This window comes from Dermacentor albipictus, chromosome 2, assembly GCF_038994185.2.
Source record: "Dermacentor albipictus isolate Rhodes 1998 colony chromosome 2, USDA_Dalb.pri_finalv2, whole genome shotgun sequence".
NCBI classification, from domain to species: Eukaryota; Metazoa; Arthropoda; class Arachnida; order Ixodida; family Ixodidae; genus Dermacentor; species Dermacentor albipictus.
Window position 1 is genome coordinate 26,602,322 of NC_091822.1, and position 17,669 is coordinate 26,619,990.

The window sequence follows — 17,669 nt, forward strand, 5'->3', positions numbered from 1 at the left end:
AAACAAACACTTTCGCACATTTACACAGGCTACACAATATGTACCCAGACAAATACAGCAACAAATGCCCGTGGTGCGAAGGAACACCGACATTGGAACACATAACATTCCAGTGGCTGCCACCTCGCCGCTGCTAGACAACACTCTACATAAATGGTCACGGGAGGCACGACTCGTAGAAGTGGAATTGGGAAGCCAACTGGCGACTCTTGACCAGGTCCGGCGAGCCGCTGTAATCAGTGGGGCCCTGGAGGAGGGGCTCCACCCACCATAGGCAAACAACCTCTATTACAATAAACGTTTGCTCTCTCTCTCTCTCTCTCCTCGCCAGCAGCACGGCACACATCGCAGGGGACGCTTTGCCACCAGACGCGCTACGGCGCAGCGATCACGTCAGAGGCGTCCCGCATCGGACGCTGCACCTAGGAATAGCGCTGTGAGTGCAAGGAGGAGCCGCGTCGCCTAAACACGAGGGTTCGACTGACGCACGCTGGAAGTTGGAAGGGGACAGTGCGAGAAAACTTATTAAATGCAAGAGTATTGGGGCATACTTGCACCGGTCCCGAGACGAAGGGGAAAAGTGGGCGAGTAGCGCGCCACCTCTCGGGGCAGCGCCATACATTGCGAGGAGGGGGTCTCCTGTGTTTGCCGCAAGATAGCTCTGCGTGTGCGCCAAGCGCAAAAGAAATGCACCGGAAACGCACTTCGCTACTCGTTTAACTGCGACTTCTGTAATTTACATGCTCTTAACTACCGACATAAAGCGCAGTATAGCTTTCTGCGGCACGTTTGTAAGGCTACACCGCATTGACTAGAGGCGCTTTTGTCGCGCTTTGAACCATCAAACTCATGGCTGAGTGGTAGAGTCTCCGTCTAACATTCCGGAGACCCTGGTTCGATTCACACCCAGCCCATCTTGCAAGCTGTTTTTATTTATGAATTGCCTTCCGGGATTTGTCGCTCACGGCCAACGCCGCCGACACCGGCTTTCCTGCGGCACGAGCTCCTTAATGCAGTCGTAATATAAGTGAAGTACTATTGGCGGCGCCGGACCACTGACACCGCCTACTACGTCAAAACGTGGCGTGACTGCCAGCGACGCAAGACAGCACCTACAACACCAGCGGGTCTACTGCAGTCGATCGATCGATCCTCCTTGCCGACCGTTTCAGCACGTCGGGATGAATTTGTTGGGGCTCATTCCGACGTCAACAACTCGAAACAATGGGATACTCTTGGCCACTGACTACTTTATCCACGACGTCTAAATAAAAGCCCTGCCCAAAGGTAGTGCAGCTACCTTTGACATCCTGTTGCGACATGGTGCACCTGAAGTCCTAATAACTGACAGAGGAACAGCTTTTACAGCTGAGTACACTCATGCTATTCTGCAGTATTGTCAGACCAGCCACCAGAGGACCACTGCCTACCACCCCCAGAAGAATGGCCTATAGCGTAAAGACTGAACAAGACGCTCGTGGCCATGTTAGCGATGCCTGTTTACGTAAAACACAAGACATGGGATGCCGGCCGGGCTTTTTGCAGTGCAAAAAGAAACACCGATGAAGCCGTTCAAGCTGGTTTAGCGAAGGAATCCGATGGCTACTCTCGACGCACGAAGAAAATGTCGACGTCACCGCCTATCTCCAACGCGCTGAAGATGTCCGACAGCTCGCTGTCCAGCACATCAAAAATCACACGCTGACCGACAGCCAGCCCTATAATCTCAACGACGCAACGTGAAACACCAATCCAGCGACGGCGTTTGGGTTTGGACCCCGTTACGCCGACAAGAACTCAGCGAGAAACTATTGCGAAGCTATTTCGGAGCCTACGAAACCATCCGACGTATTGGCACACTGTACTATGACGTCGTGCCAGACGGCATGTCGCTATCCCAGCGGCACCACGAACTCTACGACGTGGTCCACGTGGCGAGTCTTAAGCCCTGTTACGTCTGCTGGCGAACTTCGTTAATTTGTTGTCTTTTTGCTACGGGTGTTTTTCGTTGCGCTTTCACGTTTGCGTCGTCGGGGCGGCGCTTTATAAAAGGGGGGGATAGAGGGGGGGTTGATTGGTGTGCCTTTTCTCCCTTCGCCGGTGACAGCTTTTCGCTGGCTCACAAATGTTCAACATTATCGCTCAGCGCAGGACGCGCCTAGATGCGGCTAACACAGGCTAACGTCTGTGTGTCGTGGCGCTGGCTAACACTCCCAGGGTTCTACTAGGACACATAAACACCCAAGAAAGCGGATGGGAAAACAGCGCCGCGGTAGCTCAATTGGTAGAGCATCGCACGCGAAATGCGAAGGCTGTGGGTTCGGTTCCCACCTGCGGCAAGTTTTTTTTTTCATCCAGTATAATTTCCATTAATTCTTCGTTTCTTTATTTCACTTATTAAACACAAGTAATTTCCCCTATGTTGTCCTTGGTGCCAATGTTTGTTGGCTTATGATATGACTAATAAAATCGGGACCCTCGATTAACCCCCTTTCTTCTCGTTTGCCGACGATTGTGAGAAATGTCCCATTTTAGCACAGCTCTGTACTTTCACTACGTGATATATTGGCTGACGCGGACAATCTGCCTCGTGTTGCACGTCGCAAACACAGTTAGACGCGAAGCGATTGCCTCGTTAATCTGGGGATCGCGAGAGCCAGAGCGTGCACACGTCACCCACGCCGCAAGCGCAGCAGCCTCTGTCGACAGACCTCGCAGACAAGTCGCGCTACTCTGGTGCCAATCCCGTAGCCATTGTCGTCGCACTAGGCTTTCCTTGTTACGCTTTCTCCAAACCCAGCTCCGCTGTCCAACTCATGGTTCCGCTGCACCCTCCTTCCCGCTTTCCTTCTCGTGGCTTTTTTCTCAGCATCACTTTAACTTTTCCTCCTTGCAGTCGAGTGATTCCGACGCCAATTCCACGTTTTAGCACTAAATGTTGATAGCCCTCGACAACGGCTTCTGCGAGTGTTGCGGCGCCGACGGAATGGATGTTACGCATGCGAAGCGGGATGCTAACCATCGAGCACACTCAAGACATGGTGACTCGGAGAGCATTCCGGCGAGTCGTCTAGCCTTCCAAAAGCATTATCCACATAGACTGTGGAAAAGTCCATGGCAAGAATTACATCTCCAGATCACTGTTCGAGAATAACGAAGGTGGCTGGGTAGGTACGGTCATGGACGGTAATTCTAGCCGCGCAGGTTGCAGTCGGCGTTAAAAGGTGTTATTCAGCTCTCTTCACATGGGAGCCATCCCACGTTATATTGACTTTCTTCAACTTGGCAGCGTATGATCCACTAATGACGGAATATTCCACCGATGTGTCTACAAGAGCTGTATTTATGTGGCTGTCGACAAGAACGTAGAGGTTGGTGGTACTTCGTCTTACATTGCAGTTGATCACGGCGTTTCACACCGCTGTATCAGATTATCCCGTTGCTCTTACGTCCCGTAGTGAGGTCTTCTGTAGGCGGTGCAGTTTTGCTTCGATGCTTCATGTGGATGGCGGCATCTCGTTGCTTCGTTGTTGATTTGGGTCCTAAAGCGTCGGCGGCGGATCTTCAGCATTTCGACGCACCGGCATCGGTTGCTGCTTTTAGCTTTCCGGATAGGGGTTAATGCATTTTTTTTTGATATAGGCAGTGCCGTCGAGGGCGGCAGAATACTAGGTGGGGTGATGAAATTGAAAAATTCGCAGGCGCTAGCTCGAATCGGTTGGCGCTGCACAGGGATAATCGGAGTCGCAGTTCGGGTCCTGCAGTGGACATAAAATATGATGATGATGATGACGACGACGACAGGCCACGGCCTGAGCCAGCATATGATCGTCGCCGCGGCGCGCACGCATGCGAGGATTTGCGCTGAATACTTCTAGTTCCATCTGGATGTATTGGGCATCGACGGTAGACATGGCCCGCTCCGCCACCTTGATAATACAGCGTACGGTACACACCGGGAGCTCGTCACTTTGCCGGTTCCTTCTGGGCGTCGCACCGGTCAACGAGCGCACGGGGTGGCGGCATCTGGCACAAGTTAGGTGTCAAGCTAGGTTGTGGAATCATAAGACTTTTACGCGAGCGTGGATGGGGAACCTGGTGGATGGTGACGGTGGCATAGGTCGTTGTTTTCGGCATAGAATGCGGCGTCTCAGTATTTTCAGTAATTGAGTTTCGCCATGGACGATGTCGGCAAATGACGTCACTTCAGGCTGCCTCGATAGGAATATCTTGCAAAGCACTTCCCACCTGATGGGCCTGATGGTTTCTGAAAATTACAGTAAAAGCTCGTTAATTCGAACCGCAAGGGGAAGCCGCTTCAGTTCGAATTAACGAAAGTTCGAACTAACGAAAAAGAAGGAGGGCAACAGTACACACTGCGATTTGGAAGCAGTAGGGCATGTCAGAAATTTGGCGTGTCAGAAAGTGATGGCGTGTGCCGCGGGCACACGCCATCTTCAAGTCGAAGCTCTGGGTCCGACTGTGCCACACCACCGATGTCCACTGAAACGAACGTTAGCCGAGGCTGAACACCATCTCAATGAATCGCGACGGCCGATACCTCCTAAGCTGAAAATAGAGGTGCACAACCGATGAATACTGCCGAGACAAAGACGCTGAACATGTGAAGGTGGCGAAGGCCCTGAATCTTTGGTTCTTGATTGCAAGCGCAGCGGCGACGTACTTGATTCGCTGTGTTTTGGAGCTTGCCGTGCCATCTCCGCACAACATTAGCAGCTGTGCAAGATTTGCAAAGCCTCCGAGATTCGCAACGGGCCAGAAGTCTCGGAGGTTACGTAGAACGGAGAGGCGGCAGCCGCCGCTGCCTTCTGGCTGACCCCGCGTCGGTTATATTTTTTCCCGATTTTGCCTTCTCTCGCCGTTCTCTCCGTTTCGCAGGCAATACAGCCTTGTGTGTAGGCAGTAGGCGCGCTTCTCTGGCCGTGTGCCAGGCGAGCGTAGTTCGAATTATCCGTGAGGGAACCTTCTCGCGTTCGAATTAACGGACTTTTTTATACATAGACTTCTGTGGAGCTTGGCCGGACCAAATTGTACAGTTCGAATTATCCATAAATTCGAATTATTGAAGTTCGAATTAACGAGCTTCCACTGCATTTGGAGCAGCTTCGACAGGTTTCTGCGCAGTTCGGCATGAAGCGGTGGTTGAATTGCCTGGTGCGCATTTACACTATCTTCTCAAGCGATGAAGCCACTGTAAGGAATTTAGTTACGGTCATCGGCTGGTTGCGCATCAACCCATAGAAGAGCTCTGTCTTTACACCGCGCATAAGGAACCGAACTTTCTTTTCTACGGACATGTTGGGGTTGGCGTTGAGGAATTGCGGAGTCATTTCTTCGATGGAAATCGCGACGGTCTTATTCCGTAGCTGCATCTTGGCTTCCAGCAAAGCTTGAGCTCCCGCTTTGCGCACGACACTTGTTAAGACCTGAAGGAAGTCCGTACGGAACAGGTCCCATGTAGTGAGGGTGGATTCTCGGTTTTCAAACCACGTGCTCCTACGTCTTGCAAGTAGAAGTACACATGGCGCAACTTCTCCTCAGCGTTCCAGACTTTATTGTTGATATCCTTCCAGATGTCTCAAGTTAGGTGTCTGGGTCGTCTGACGAGTATCCGCGGATAATGGGTGGCTGTCTTGGCTGCTGCAGGACGATGTCAGCGGGGTACCCTGCATCTGTCATCGTGGCCAACATGGCCAACATGGCCAACATGGCCAACATGACCTGTCAACATGGCCTTAGTTTTCCTGGTACTCTCAAGTAGAAGTCAGAACCTCGTGGACAGCTTTATTCTGCAGCTAGCTCGATCGTCTGGGGCGACGCCGGCATTGTCTTCGTGGTAGGGCATGAATTACTGCTCTTCGGGGCTGACCCATGCATGAAGCCGCAAGCACCTCCACAAGGCGTTACGTGGTGCTGGCGGTGGAGAATTAAGCAGGAAATACTGCGTATCACAAACCTAACTTATTATTGGGAGAACTAGAGCGCTTAAAAGCAAGCGACATTCAAAGCACAGCAATAGTAGTCAGCGCAGTTGGAGATCGTCGAAAATCAGATCAGCGGGTCAAGCGTCTCGGCTTTATACTTGACTCGTCAAAAGTTCAAACGTAATCGCTGGTACCCACGTGCGTTCCAGAAATTCTCGTGAAATTCGCGTCGCGCCTACAATTAGATTACACAAGGTGCGGTGGCAGCAGAAAACGGATAGAACCATCAATAACAAATAAGAAACTTCCGATAGACGCAGGCGCATCCTCAGCTGAACGTTCACGCTTAGCAATTGTTAGCCGGCTAAGAGCGGTCATAATAACAAGTTCACAGGAACATGTTTCGCACATCGACTGCACAAAAACGGAGCTCGTATTCTAGTTCTGCAATACGGGTCTTCCTCAGTTTGTCATTGTTTGTTATTTCGCACCCAAGATTAACTCCTTAAATCATTTCATTTCGCAGACACTACAGGCCAGGTCGAGTTTGAATACATGATGGCGCGCACAAGCATGTCGCCACACACCACTACCAGCTGGAGTGTGCACGGTGATTTCATCCAACTTGATCCATCTTGCTACGTCCATTCTTATTGAACAATACGAACGAACAAGCAGCTTATGTAACCACGGAAGTAGTTATGGTGTCACGAGTCAGTTACTGAATACAATGATCAGGCTGCTATACTAGCTGCGATTTTGAGACGAATTGGGTGGGCAAGTTTAGACGTCGCACTGCTGCTTAGTCTAGCACAAGGCGACCATCAAACAGATATGCCACGCTTTCACCCACGCTATTATCCAATCCATGAATGGACACTATGACGACCCTTTTCTTTACAGCTGTGCTACAGCATGAGAGGAGCCTGAAATTTTAACATATAGAAGTTGCGCAAGTGCATCGCTCCCCCAATCAGCGTATCTCTGTGACACACACAGCTAATGCACTTTCGCTGCTTCTGCTAGACTTGCTTTATTTGATGCATACGAAAAGTGAAAAAAATTCATGGTAAAACAATACGATAACTTTCAGGACATACCTCGTCGGCACTGCTTGAGAACACTTGTCATGCCTCTAAAGTCGTATTTCTCCTCTTCCTGGAAGCCACCACTGTTAGGTTCATCTTTGTGCAGTCTCATGTTGCCTGAAAAAAGAAGAAGCAATTTTTTTACGTGCCCTTTTCAATAAATTCCGATTGGCCAGACATAATATGTGCATATATGATGTGTAAGCATTTGCTTGTTTTCCTTTCGTCTCCATCACAGCGTATCTTCATCTGAATGCAAGTTGTGCAGCTGGCACTGTAGATCGCTCGAGTAGGTGCAGTTAAACGGCTTTCGTGATATTTAGGCAAGTGGATCACCCCTTCCTGCGTATATCGGGAGAAATAAAACGGTTCCTTGCCATGCATTGACGTAATCAGTGCCATTGGCTGCGACTTGTCACTTTTGCACTAGTGATATAAAGATCAGTTCACTGACAGGAATAAAACGGAAAATACACTGAAACAGGAACGTATAGATGGCGCCAGACGATCGACGCATTCTGGGCTTCTTTAATGTGACGATTGCACTCTAATGCGTTGCTTTTTTCACAATGACCTAAGCATCGCACCAACCATTCATTCTCGTTATTCGCTGATCATAGATGAAAGTTTGTGAAAAATACATTAACTCAAGAAATTGTGACACTACGCTGGCATTCGTTTGTCTCATTTTCTAACATTACCCTCTCTAATTGGATATCGTGTCGTGATTCAGAGGTAGGGATACTATTCCTGAGTACATTTTCATTTTGTGCGAATTGATTACTGTGTGCACCTATGAGCGATGATGAGGTTCTAGGCATGCTCCGGAGTCCAGGCTTGGTAGAGTGTGATGATTTGTGCAGTTCAGATCAATTTCTCCTTAGCAGTCATTCATGACCTGCTGAACTCGGTGATAGCATAGGCAGGTCAGCGCTCAGCCTACTAAGAAAGCGTGAAAAGCATTAGAATTGCATCAGCATTAAGGTATGCACTATCGCATTTTTCATTTGAGCACTGCTGCAAGTGCAAGGAACACAAAGTTTGCCTTTGCCCAGCATCATTGGTCCACTTGTCGGAATGTTGCGAGCCCGTGCATCGTGGAACCGCTTAAGTAGTGCGTCCTCTACGTCCGCATAGGAGGCCTTCCTCTGGCGCTTTCTCTTCGTCGAGTCGGAGGCCGAGCTGGCGATCATGCTCTTTAGAATTGTCGAAATGGTTGATTTACGCCCGTTGTACTTCTTCACCAACTCGCAGTCTTTAGCAGCTCGAGACATTTCCTTCAATACTGCTCGCATCATTGCCATGTTCAGCGCCTTTCATTTCGTGGCCGCTGTACGCACGGCGTTCCCGTCCGCCATCATGTACAACTCGAGCCGGACTAGAACGGCGCGCAGAAGTGAGGAAGCATGGTGACTAGTGTGGATAGGCCTACTTCACGGTAAGGGCCAGAGAACAAAACTTGTGAACTTCAGCCGGCGCCTTAGCGCGCACGCGCCGAGTCAGCGAGGGAGTTGCAGGAAGGGGTGATGGGAGGGGAGCGGAGTTGCGAGGACGGGCGGCAGGGGTGATCTTGGAAGCCACACGCCGACACTCGTGTGCAGTGCGTCACCGGGGGCACGAAACGGTTAAGTTCGCCTGAGAGGAAGCTTGGAAACACAGACCGCGGGCGCAAACGGGTCGCAGGTCGTCGTTATTCCGCATCGCAGCGGCGGGTTTACGCCGTCCGTTCGCTGCAACCGATCGGCAGAGCTCAAAGGCCTTCATTAGACATGCGATTTTATGCCATTGAAATAATGTTTATTTTGACGGTCGTACGGCTCGCGTTTGTTTTAAGCGAACGTTCGTCGTAAGTGAGGCCTTTATATGTGGACTCGACTGTACTACGCTCCTCTTCAACGCTCGCATGGTTTCCGGCGTCCTGGGCATACACTGGTTCAGTCATGTACGAAGCAGCACCCTGAGTGAGTACTAAGTACAGGATCGCGTTCGCGAACGATAGCGCTGGCATAATTACCGCTTTCCAGATCACACGAATCAGCCCATAATTATTGGGGCCTCAAAGTGCAGTATGTGTCAGTATTGCTGCATTGTGCTCTCCCTTTATTGTCAGATCCTTTTGGTGGGTACTTGAGTAAGAAACGGGACATAAACGGGGAATTTGCACCATCTAGTGGGAAACACGGAAATTGGCATGATAATGATTGCGGGATGAACACACTGTTGGGCTCCACCGTTAGACGCCTGGCGCACTTGCCATCAGTGTTGGCACACGCGAACCAAGGCACGTATATGCATAAAAGGCGGGACACGCACACCTAAAGCTAGCTGTGCAGCCGGCTGCTTGGCCCTCAAGTTGCGTAAATAAAGTGCGCTAGTTCGAGTTCAGGACTTTCGTATTTTACAAGGCTGCGGACGGGTGCTGTAAGCGAACCCTACAGCCCATGTGACAAAGTTTCGGTAGAGCCTGGTATAAAACGTTCGTGTTAGAATGAACGCGCTTAAAACTGCGTTACGGCCGAGTGTGCGTGTGCGCCGGTGTTCGGCGAGCTCCGGCGTGACCGGAGCCGGAAGAGAAATCGTCCTATCGCACGCCCACATGCCTGAGCCACTAAACGTGAGTGCATCACACGCTAGCTTCGTTTGCCGGCAGCATGCTGGCCACAGTTCACCCAAAAGTTTCGCGCGACAGGCGAAGCATCGATTGTGAGAGAAAATTTGTTGACAGCTATACGAAGTAAGGTTAGTAGTTTGGTCGGCCGTATAAACTTGTATGTACATTCGCTCACCAATTAAATTTACAGGCGTCGTGTCACGCTCGCACAAGCGAAGATGAGCGCATCTCGCTCGATGACCACGCACACACGCTGTCAAAACGCTGGAGTGAGAGAGGCGTGGCACCACCATCGAGCGAATCGACCTTCGCACTGCCTATCGCTTCAGCGCCTGACAAGAAAACAGCGCACACGAAGATATCGGCAACCCGCCGTGGTTGCTCAGTGGCTATGGTGTTGGGCTGCTGAGCACGAGATCGTGGGATCGAATCCCGGCCACGGCGGCCACATTTAGATGGGGGCGAAATGCGAAAACACCCGTGTGCTTAGACTTAGGTGCACGTTAAAAACCCCAGGTGGTCGAAATTTCCAGAGTCCTCCACTACGGCGTGCCTCATAATCAGAAAGTGGTTTTGGCACGTAAAACCCCATAATTTAATTTTTTTAAGATATCGGTACTCAGCGCATTTTGTTCCCACAGTCCTGGTGGCCACGAACACACGCGGCCGCGCCATATGCAGCCGCCGCAGCTTCGTCAGAATAGCTTAACAAGGCCACGCCTGGCGCGCGTTAGGCCGGACGCAGGGCTCTGTCTATACTCCGTTCGATACATAGCAGGCAATGCTGGTAAAGCTGGAGAGGCCTTTTGCAGTGGCTTTGTTCGCACTTGGATATAGTTCGACTTTGTTGACCATAATTGTGCGCAACTGTCTTTTATATGGGGTCTAAATTTAATAAACAATTTTAAGTCTGAGGAACAAACAGCGATAACGGCTACTAATGCGTTGTTTTGGAGATCAGCTTTATTTTTGTACTTTTCTTTTTTTTTTATTTGCGTACCGTCGCGAGGAGCCTCACGTGCGTGCTCGCACGAGCGAACGCTGTTGGTGCCCAGCGAAGCGTAGACGGAACGCGGGGAGTGATAACTTTTCATGGCCAAACTTCTTGCGTAGCTTCCACATCGTTCACTGCTATGCATTTCCCAGGGCCATTTGTGTGACTGCTGCTACCTTGTACCCTCGAAACAGTATTAACGCGACAGCGTTAAGGGCTCCGTGTCGGAGAAGCTCCGACGTCACCAAATATCATTTCGAACCACGCGTACCCAACCACGCTCGCCCTCCATGTAGCGCAAGGAACTTAATGAATTAATTGAATTTCTCAAGGTCAAATACGTCAGAAAACCCGTAAAATACGACTTACACAGAACTTAGACATGATAGTGTTGGATTGTAAAGTGAATATACGAGAAAACGTAATTCTCTTACACGGAAACTCAAAGCACAAATTGCTTTGCAAGCGCTTCTACCACTCATGGAGCGGCCATGGCCTCCGAGATTTGAGCAGGCCGGCGCACGCAAATCTCAACGACTATAAAACGGCGCGCCTAGTTCCTTGCAACACATCCAGAAGGCGCTCGCCTACGTCGAATCGCGGTCCATGCAGGAGGCCGCGTTTCTACCAGAAAGCGGGCAAACACGAGGTTCCGGGATCACATTCCGGTCATGGCGGCCGCATTTACACGGGGGTGAAATGCGAAAACCACCGCATCCCGTGTATTGCGGGCACGTTAAAGATGGCCTGGTGATCAAAATTAATCGGGAGTCCCACCTACGGCATGCCTCAAGCAAATTGTGGCACGGGCCACTCCAGAATTCACCATATTACAAAGCCTGTCACTTCCATTCATGACGTCATGCTACCTTGCCCGACTGCCATAGAATCTACTGGGAAAGCTTCCGAGTCATCTGCAGCAATATAGACCGCAATGCATATTTGGTCCAAGCACGATGATATCATAAATTAGTGAACATGCCTGCTATGTAGGAGGCGTTGAGCTAGCGCACTTGAAGTAGATAACCAGATAAGGAGGTCGCTTCGGGTGCCTGCTAGCGGCCCGCTTCGCCTTTCGTAAGTTGCGCTGGCTGGTCGGAAAGAACAGCGGCGTGCAGCAGAAGGATGGTGCTACAACGGACCCTAAGCGAAGTTGGCAGAGCAATGTTGTGTACGTGTCGAAAGGGCTCAAGTAGGTTTTACTGCCACGCAAAAAAAAGAAAACGTTTATAACACGCAACTAAATTCATTCCCCCCAGCCGTTCCGAGTAACCAGTTCCGGAACGATAGGTGGGCAGCGATCTCCTATTCCTTCCGAAACAGGGAAGTCTTTGGCTCTGCCGAGAAAAGCTCATTATTGATCGGTGTATTAAAGGGCCCTGAACCAACTGGCGGGCTTGGTGAAATAACATAGTCCACGGGTAGCCTACGCTGCTGTGAATATCTCAGCCAAGTTTTCGTCACCAGAGGCTTTATTTCGTCATTCCCTTTGACGGATGGTACTGGCCGGTCGCTGACATCAAGCTGCGGTGGGCTGAACGCCATAGATACTGCGGCTGCCGCGGAGTGCCCCCACGAGTCCACTGGCTAAGCGCACTGTCACTTGCTGAGGACAACCATGCTTGATCTGTTTAGCGCGTCGTAGGCACCAAAGGAGGAAGTCGTGGTGTCTACGTTAACATTCAAAATGAAACAAACTGGGTGCCGCGGTGACATTTAGAAGGCAAAGCGTTGTGAGCACGCCCCACTGCGCCGTAGCCTTCGCCGTGCAAAGCATTGAAGAAGCAACGGGGATCACAGTAGAGGCTGGGTTTGATTGCCAATATCTCTGCTTCTGCTTAATGCATTGAAGTACTTTTTGCGGAAAACTACATGTGAAATGGCCTATTTTCACTTCATATGCCTTACTACACTTCTGTAAAAAGTGGTTTAGGGCCCCTTTAATGCATTTTATAACGTACAGGTCCGTTTGACGTGGTCAGTTTTTGCGGTTTTGTGACGACACGTGACAGGCAGGGGAAGTGAGCGCAGACAAAGTTTTTGACCAAGATAGCAGGGATCAAGGTGAAAAAGGCGTGAAATGGGAAACGATTTTTCTATTGTTTAGTCGAATTATGCATAGTCAGTGTGTACACGTCACAAGAGTCGGGGTTCACGCGGTTTTCCTGTCGTTCCGTGACATACAGGCGAAGCGGGGGTGGCCCGAAACATTTTTACCTAATCCGGGGATAGGTATGTTTCTCGTAATCAGGACAAAACATGCCTAATGCTTTGTGTTTACATTGGAAAAGACTAAGCAAAAACGCATTCTACCATTTATTTTTTTTCCTGTCAGGGTAGAGAGCCAGTAGCAAGTTCGAACTCGGATCCAAGTGGGCGGTCTAGGTTGCATGGGCGCTATCATGTTGCTGCGTAATCATGGTTAGGGTGGATTTCATGGTTACTGACGGCACAATTCATGATGATTCTCGGTATACGACATGCATGTGCCAATAGACTAGCATGTCAGGTATCACTGTATCCTATTAACAAGCGAAAATAAAGCTCTATAATATGCGAACATTCAAGCACCCGTAACTACATTACGCTGCACAAGTATATTGGACTTGTAAACAAACCGAAAACTATGTGAAGTTCCCCAAAAATGCTAATAGCAATTGAAGTAATCCAAAAAGTTTACTGCATCAATATGAGAGATGCAAGCGACAACATCTGAACTGTGCGAAACTTAAACAAGTATTGTAGGAGATTCCAGCTTTTGTCCAAAGTATGAGAATTCTGCGCATAACATTTTAGTAAACGTTCGCGTTGGATCTAATATTTTTTTAATTATGGGGTTTTACGCACCAAAACCACTTTCTGATTATGAGGCGTGCCGTAGCGGAGGACTCCAGAAATTTCGACCACCTGGGGTTCTTTGACGTGAACCTAAATAAGTACATGAGTGTTCTCGCATTTCGCCCCAACCGGATTGCGGCCGCCGTGGCCGGGATTCAATCCCGTGACCTCGTGCTCAGCAGCCCAACACCATAGCCACTGAGCAACCACGACGGGTTGCGTTTGATCTGCATTTTCTAACAAGGGAATGCGCAATTTGCCATCGCAGTCAGAGAGATAGTGCATCAGTGCGGGCTACGTGCGCTGGCAGCGAGAATTGCGCCTTCACGGCGTTAGCGACATTGCCAAGCTTTAGTTTTTTTTCTGTCGAGCTGTGCGAAATACGTACGGTCTATCAATTCTATTGCGTATTCCATGGCGTAGTCTTCGGCTGCGGTTTCTGAGGTTTCACCTATGGCAAGGCTTGACGCTTCAATTCCACGTCCTCCGCAAGCCCAACCGGAGAAGTCCTTGCAGCGGGTTGCCGTCCAGTTTATCCATCCCATCATGCGTATCGCTGTAAAGAAAATGACACGATCGCTACATGTTCCACGACGCAAATTATCACAGTCACTGAGTCAGAGGAAATGACTTTCTTTGGCTGTTTTGACTTTTTCCGTGGTCCGTGGTGGTTGGATATTCACCGTCGAAGCATATGCGCTGACGCCGTGGAGTGTCTTGCGCACCGTGCGGAGCGAGGCTTCCCTCGCCTAGCGCTATCGTGTGTCCCTCTTAGAAAAAGGCTCGTTTCAGTTGATGCCACAAGGATAACTACGACACTACTAAGGGGAGTTATTACCGACGCTGATAGCTCTTTTGCTGGCCAAAGGAGACGGTGCATGCCACCAGCAGAGCACGTCAATTTACGAACTAGAGATAGTCATGGCACTGGCATACTGGCACTTGCCACCCCACAAGCAAGTAAGAGCGGACTTCTTTGTTTACAAGTGGCACTTCTGCCAATAAACAATTAGGTATTTCGTGTTCTATAGAGCGGACTATAAATACTACCCTTTTGATGGAGGTAGCACCAGTCGAGCTGCTGTTATGCAACTTTTAATCTCTTATGCTCGCCGCTTATGCACATCAGTGCACTCATGTGGCAAAAGAAAGCAAAAAAGAAACAGTTCTGCTATAAATTCGCATGCGAGAGTATTCTGACTGCGGAAACGCAGTCACAATGCCAGCACAGTGCATGAAGTCACATAGTCTTTATATTGTTTCCCTATTGTTGAATAGAGATGGTAGTTGTCCTGCTGTTATCATGCTTACGTTTGGCAAGTCATAATAAATCTGCGTAAATATTCGCGAGAATGGTTGTTTATTTGAAAATATCAATTACACGTGAGACTCGCAATTCCTGACATGTTCAGTTATCATTCGACAAATTCTTGCAATGTGCATTTTTACGGGACCAATCCATTCGTTTCTTATTATTTTTAGACACAGTGATAAAGAGATCGTTTTGCTTTTGGTAAGGAAGGTAATTTAATGGTCGAATTTCCAGTAAGTTTTTCCCACTTTGGCGAGGAACAGTTTGACGTACATGATTGATGTTATATAAGAATATTATTATAGAATTAGGCCTGAGTATTCTTAGGCAATGCAAGACATCGAATGGTTACTGCTTATTCCCGATGTTTTATTATTATACAATTGGAAGCACTTTAACACATCGCACGGTTTGGGCTTCATCGTGCTGTCAAATAGTGATCCTTATTTATCACGAATGCATTTCCTCTAAGACTGCACGCCAAGTACTTCAAGGCCGCGAACGACATATGCGTTATGAGCGTGGCGAAGCATTATATGTACGACGGTAGCTGGCGCAGGGTTTACAATCAAGGAAATTTAACGGAATCAAGACATTGGACGGCTGTTGTTCCGGAAGAGAATCCGCCTCAATGGGTGCAAAATCAGGCAGTGGTTCAGGAAAGACAAAATTGCCATTTACTTGGTCGTTGCATGAAGCTTAAAAAAAAAGCACGTCGCGTTTCTTTTTTCTTTATTTTTTGTTGTTTGTGCAGCAGTTGGATGAATGCTAATTTTTTCCGTTCATAAACTGTCCTCCACCATAAGGGCTTCCCCAAGACTGATTGAAAATATTCGGAGTTCATGCGCTTTGCATTCTCAATCAATTCACCCTCGCTGTACTGTGGGCTAGCCTCCTTGTTAGCTCAGATCGTAGAGCCCCGGAAACGCGATGGTCCCATGCTCGACCCAAAGGTAAAGACAATTTTTCGTCAAATTCGAAGGTTTCTGAGAAACCCCAAGCTGTTAAAGAGAAGCCCTAGTCATTCATTTTTTTTCCGAAACGAAAGAAGCCCTACTTTCAAAGAAACCACTGCACTTTTCTTTGTAGCGTTGTGCTAAACACGGGTGGATGACAATTCTGCCTTTCGAGGTGACTTCCACGGAACTGACATCTCATATTATGCCAGCTGTTGAAGGGGCCACGATCCACCTTCAAGGATACGGTAACTGAATGCGCACGTTCACTAAGGAAGCGCATTTATAGGGTATACCACGAAAGGAAATAATCGCTGTCTAAAGCAATGCTCGTGCCCTTCATCAATGGCACCTTCAATTTACGCAGGAGTTACCTTTGCAAAAATTGCGCTTGGTCGTGTACAGAAATGCATTACCTTGAGTACGACTCACTATGTGAACGGTGACATCTAAATGGGGCCGTAACTAAAATTAAGAGTCATCTCCACATGCAATCTTTAAACAGCCTACATTTAAAACGCAATGCCATCCCGACATTTAATTCGACGGTACCTCTTCTACAAACCGCTGTCTGCTACAACTGGGGCTATTACTAGAGTTGAGAATTGGGCAAGTTTGTATAGTGCATTCTAAAACTGATACAGCGCAACATAGGAAGAAACAAGCCGAGCCGGCCAGATAAAGGAACAGAGCGCTGACTTACAGTTAGTTTATTGGCAGGCTGCACGAAATATATAGCTACAAAAAAGCATCAGGGCATTTTGTCACAACAATTCAAAAAGCGTCAAACCTAAAGAAGGCTCCACCATCATGAGTCACAGAACGCGTAATTCTGTCACGCAATGTTAAACGGATCTATAAATCTCACTTCCTCTGGAGATAGGCACAAAGATGGCGCACTAACGCGCGTGCTGCCAGCGCTAGCTGTGAGATCAGCTTCAATATTCGCCCTTCTGTGTTCTGATCGGTGTTTTTTTTAGCACTTCACACCGATAAACATTCGGCTTACATCCACAGTCGCGACTTTGAATTCCTACGTGTCCCTGTATAGCTCGGGGCACATTGTAATCGTGTTCTTTTATCCTTTCATTAAGCCAGTGACTAGTTTGGCCTATATATCTTATATATCTAATATCTACCAACTCGCCCAACAACAAGTTCTACTAAAATATCTCTTCCTGCCTGATAGGGGAATTAAATAAGCAACCCCAACAACGCAAGACCCAAAACGCTTCTTGTGCATAATCCAACAGACAGTAGCGCGTGGATGGAGCGCATTCACGACAGTACAGAGCCTGCATAGCGTAACCGACACAGACAACACTACTTCCAGATTGCCCTTGCGGCCAATCTTTATGAATCTGTGAGAGACGCTATGCAAATATGGTATGACTACCGGCCTCTTTAGTTAATTATTTCTTTTTTAGGCTTCCGTGTAATTGTCCTTTAGTTGCTTTTATAGCTTTTCAGCTATGACCGACAGTAGTGTGGCTGGGTACCCGAAACACAAAAGTCGATCAACTTGACCTGCAAAACTGCAGATTTGCCGAAACTGCTATTTCGCGCTTCAAGCCGCCAAGCAAAAAGCTTCCAATCAAGAACGTTGTGGGTTAATTTAAACAACACCCCTTTGCTCGTTTGCTTTCAGACAAGGAAGATGGATTTGCGGTTTTGCGTGATTCTTTGTTCCTCACGAAAGCTACCACTGCCGTCAATTCTGTCTTGCGACCCATGGTTGCCATTTCGCTGCCCAAATTTAAATCCAGTGCAAAAAATCTGTGCTATACGTTGCGTATTGAAAGACACAAAATTGTCTACCCCTTGCGTGTTATTGTAACAGAAAGAGGAACGTGCCAAAAATCTGTGACACTGTGTTTTCAAGAGAAACTTAAGTTGCTTACTGTTGGGGACCCTATTTTAATAAG

At 48.6% G+C, this 17,669-nt stretch overlaps 1 protein-coding gene across 1 annotated transcript in view; it reads right to left on the minus strand.

Annotated features, from left to right (window-relative positions):
* Positions 1 to 17,669, minus strand: part of LOC135897909 (uncharacterized) — a 433,838-nt gene that overhangs the window by 314,268 nt on the left and 101,901 nt on the right. The window contains exons 5-6 of the mRNA XM_065426601.2: positions 13,865 to 14,032; positions 7,046 to 7,150 (exon numbers count right to left, since the gene is read on the minus strand). Of these exons, the coding sequence (XP_065282673.2) occupies positions 7,046 to 7,150; positions 13,865 to 14,032 (273 nt within the window). The remainder of the gene's footprint in view (positions 1 to 7,045; positions 7,151 to 13,864; positions 14,033 to 17,669) is intronic.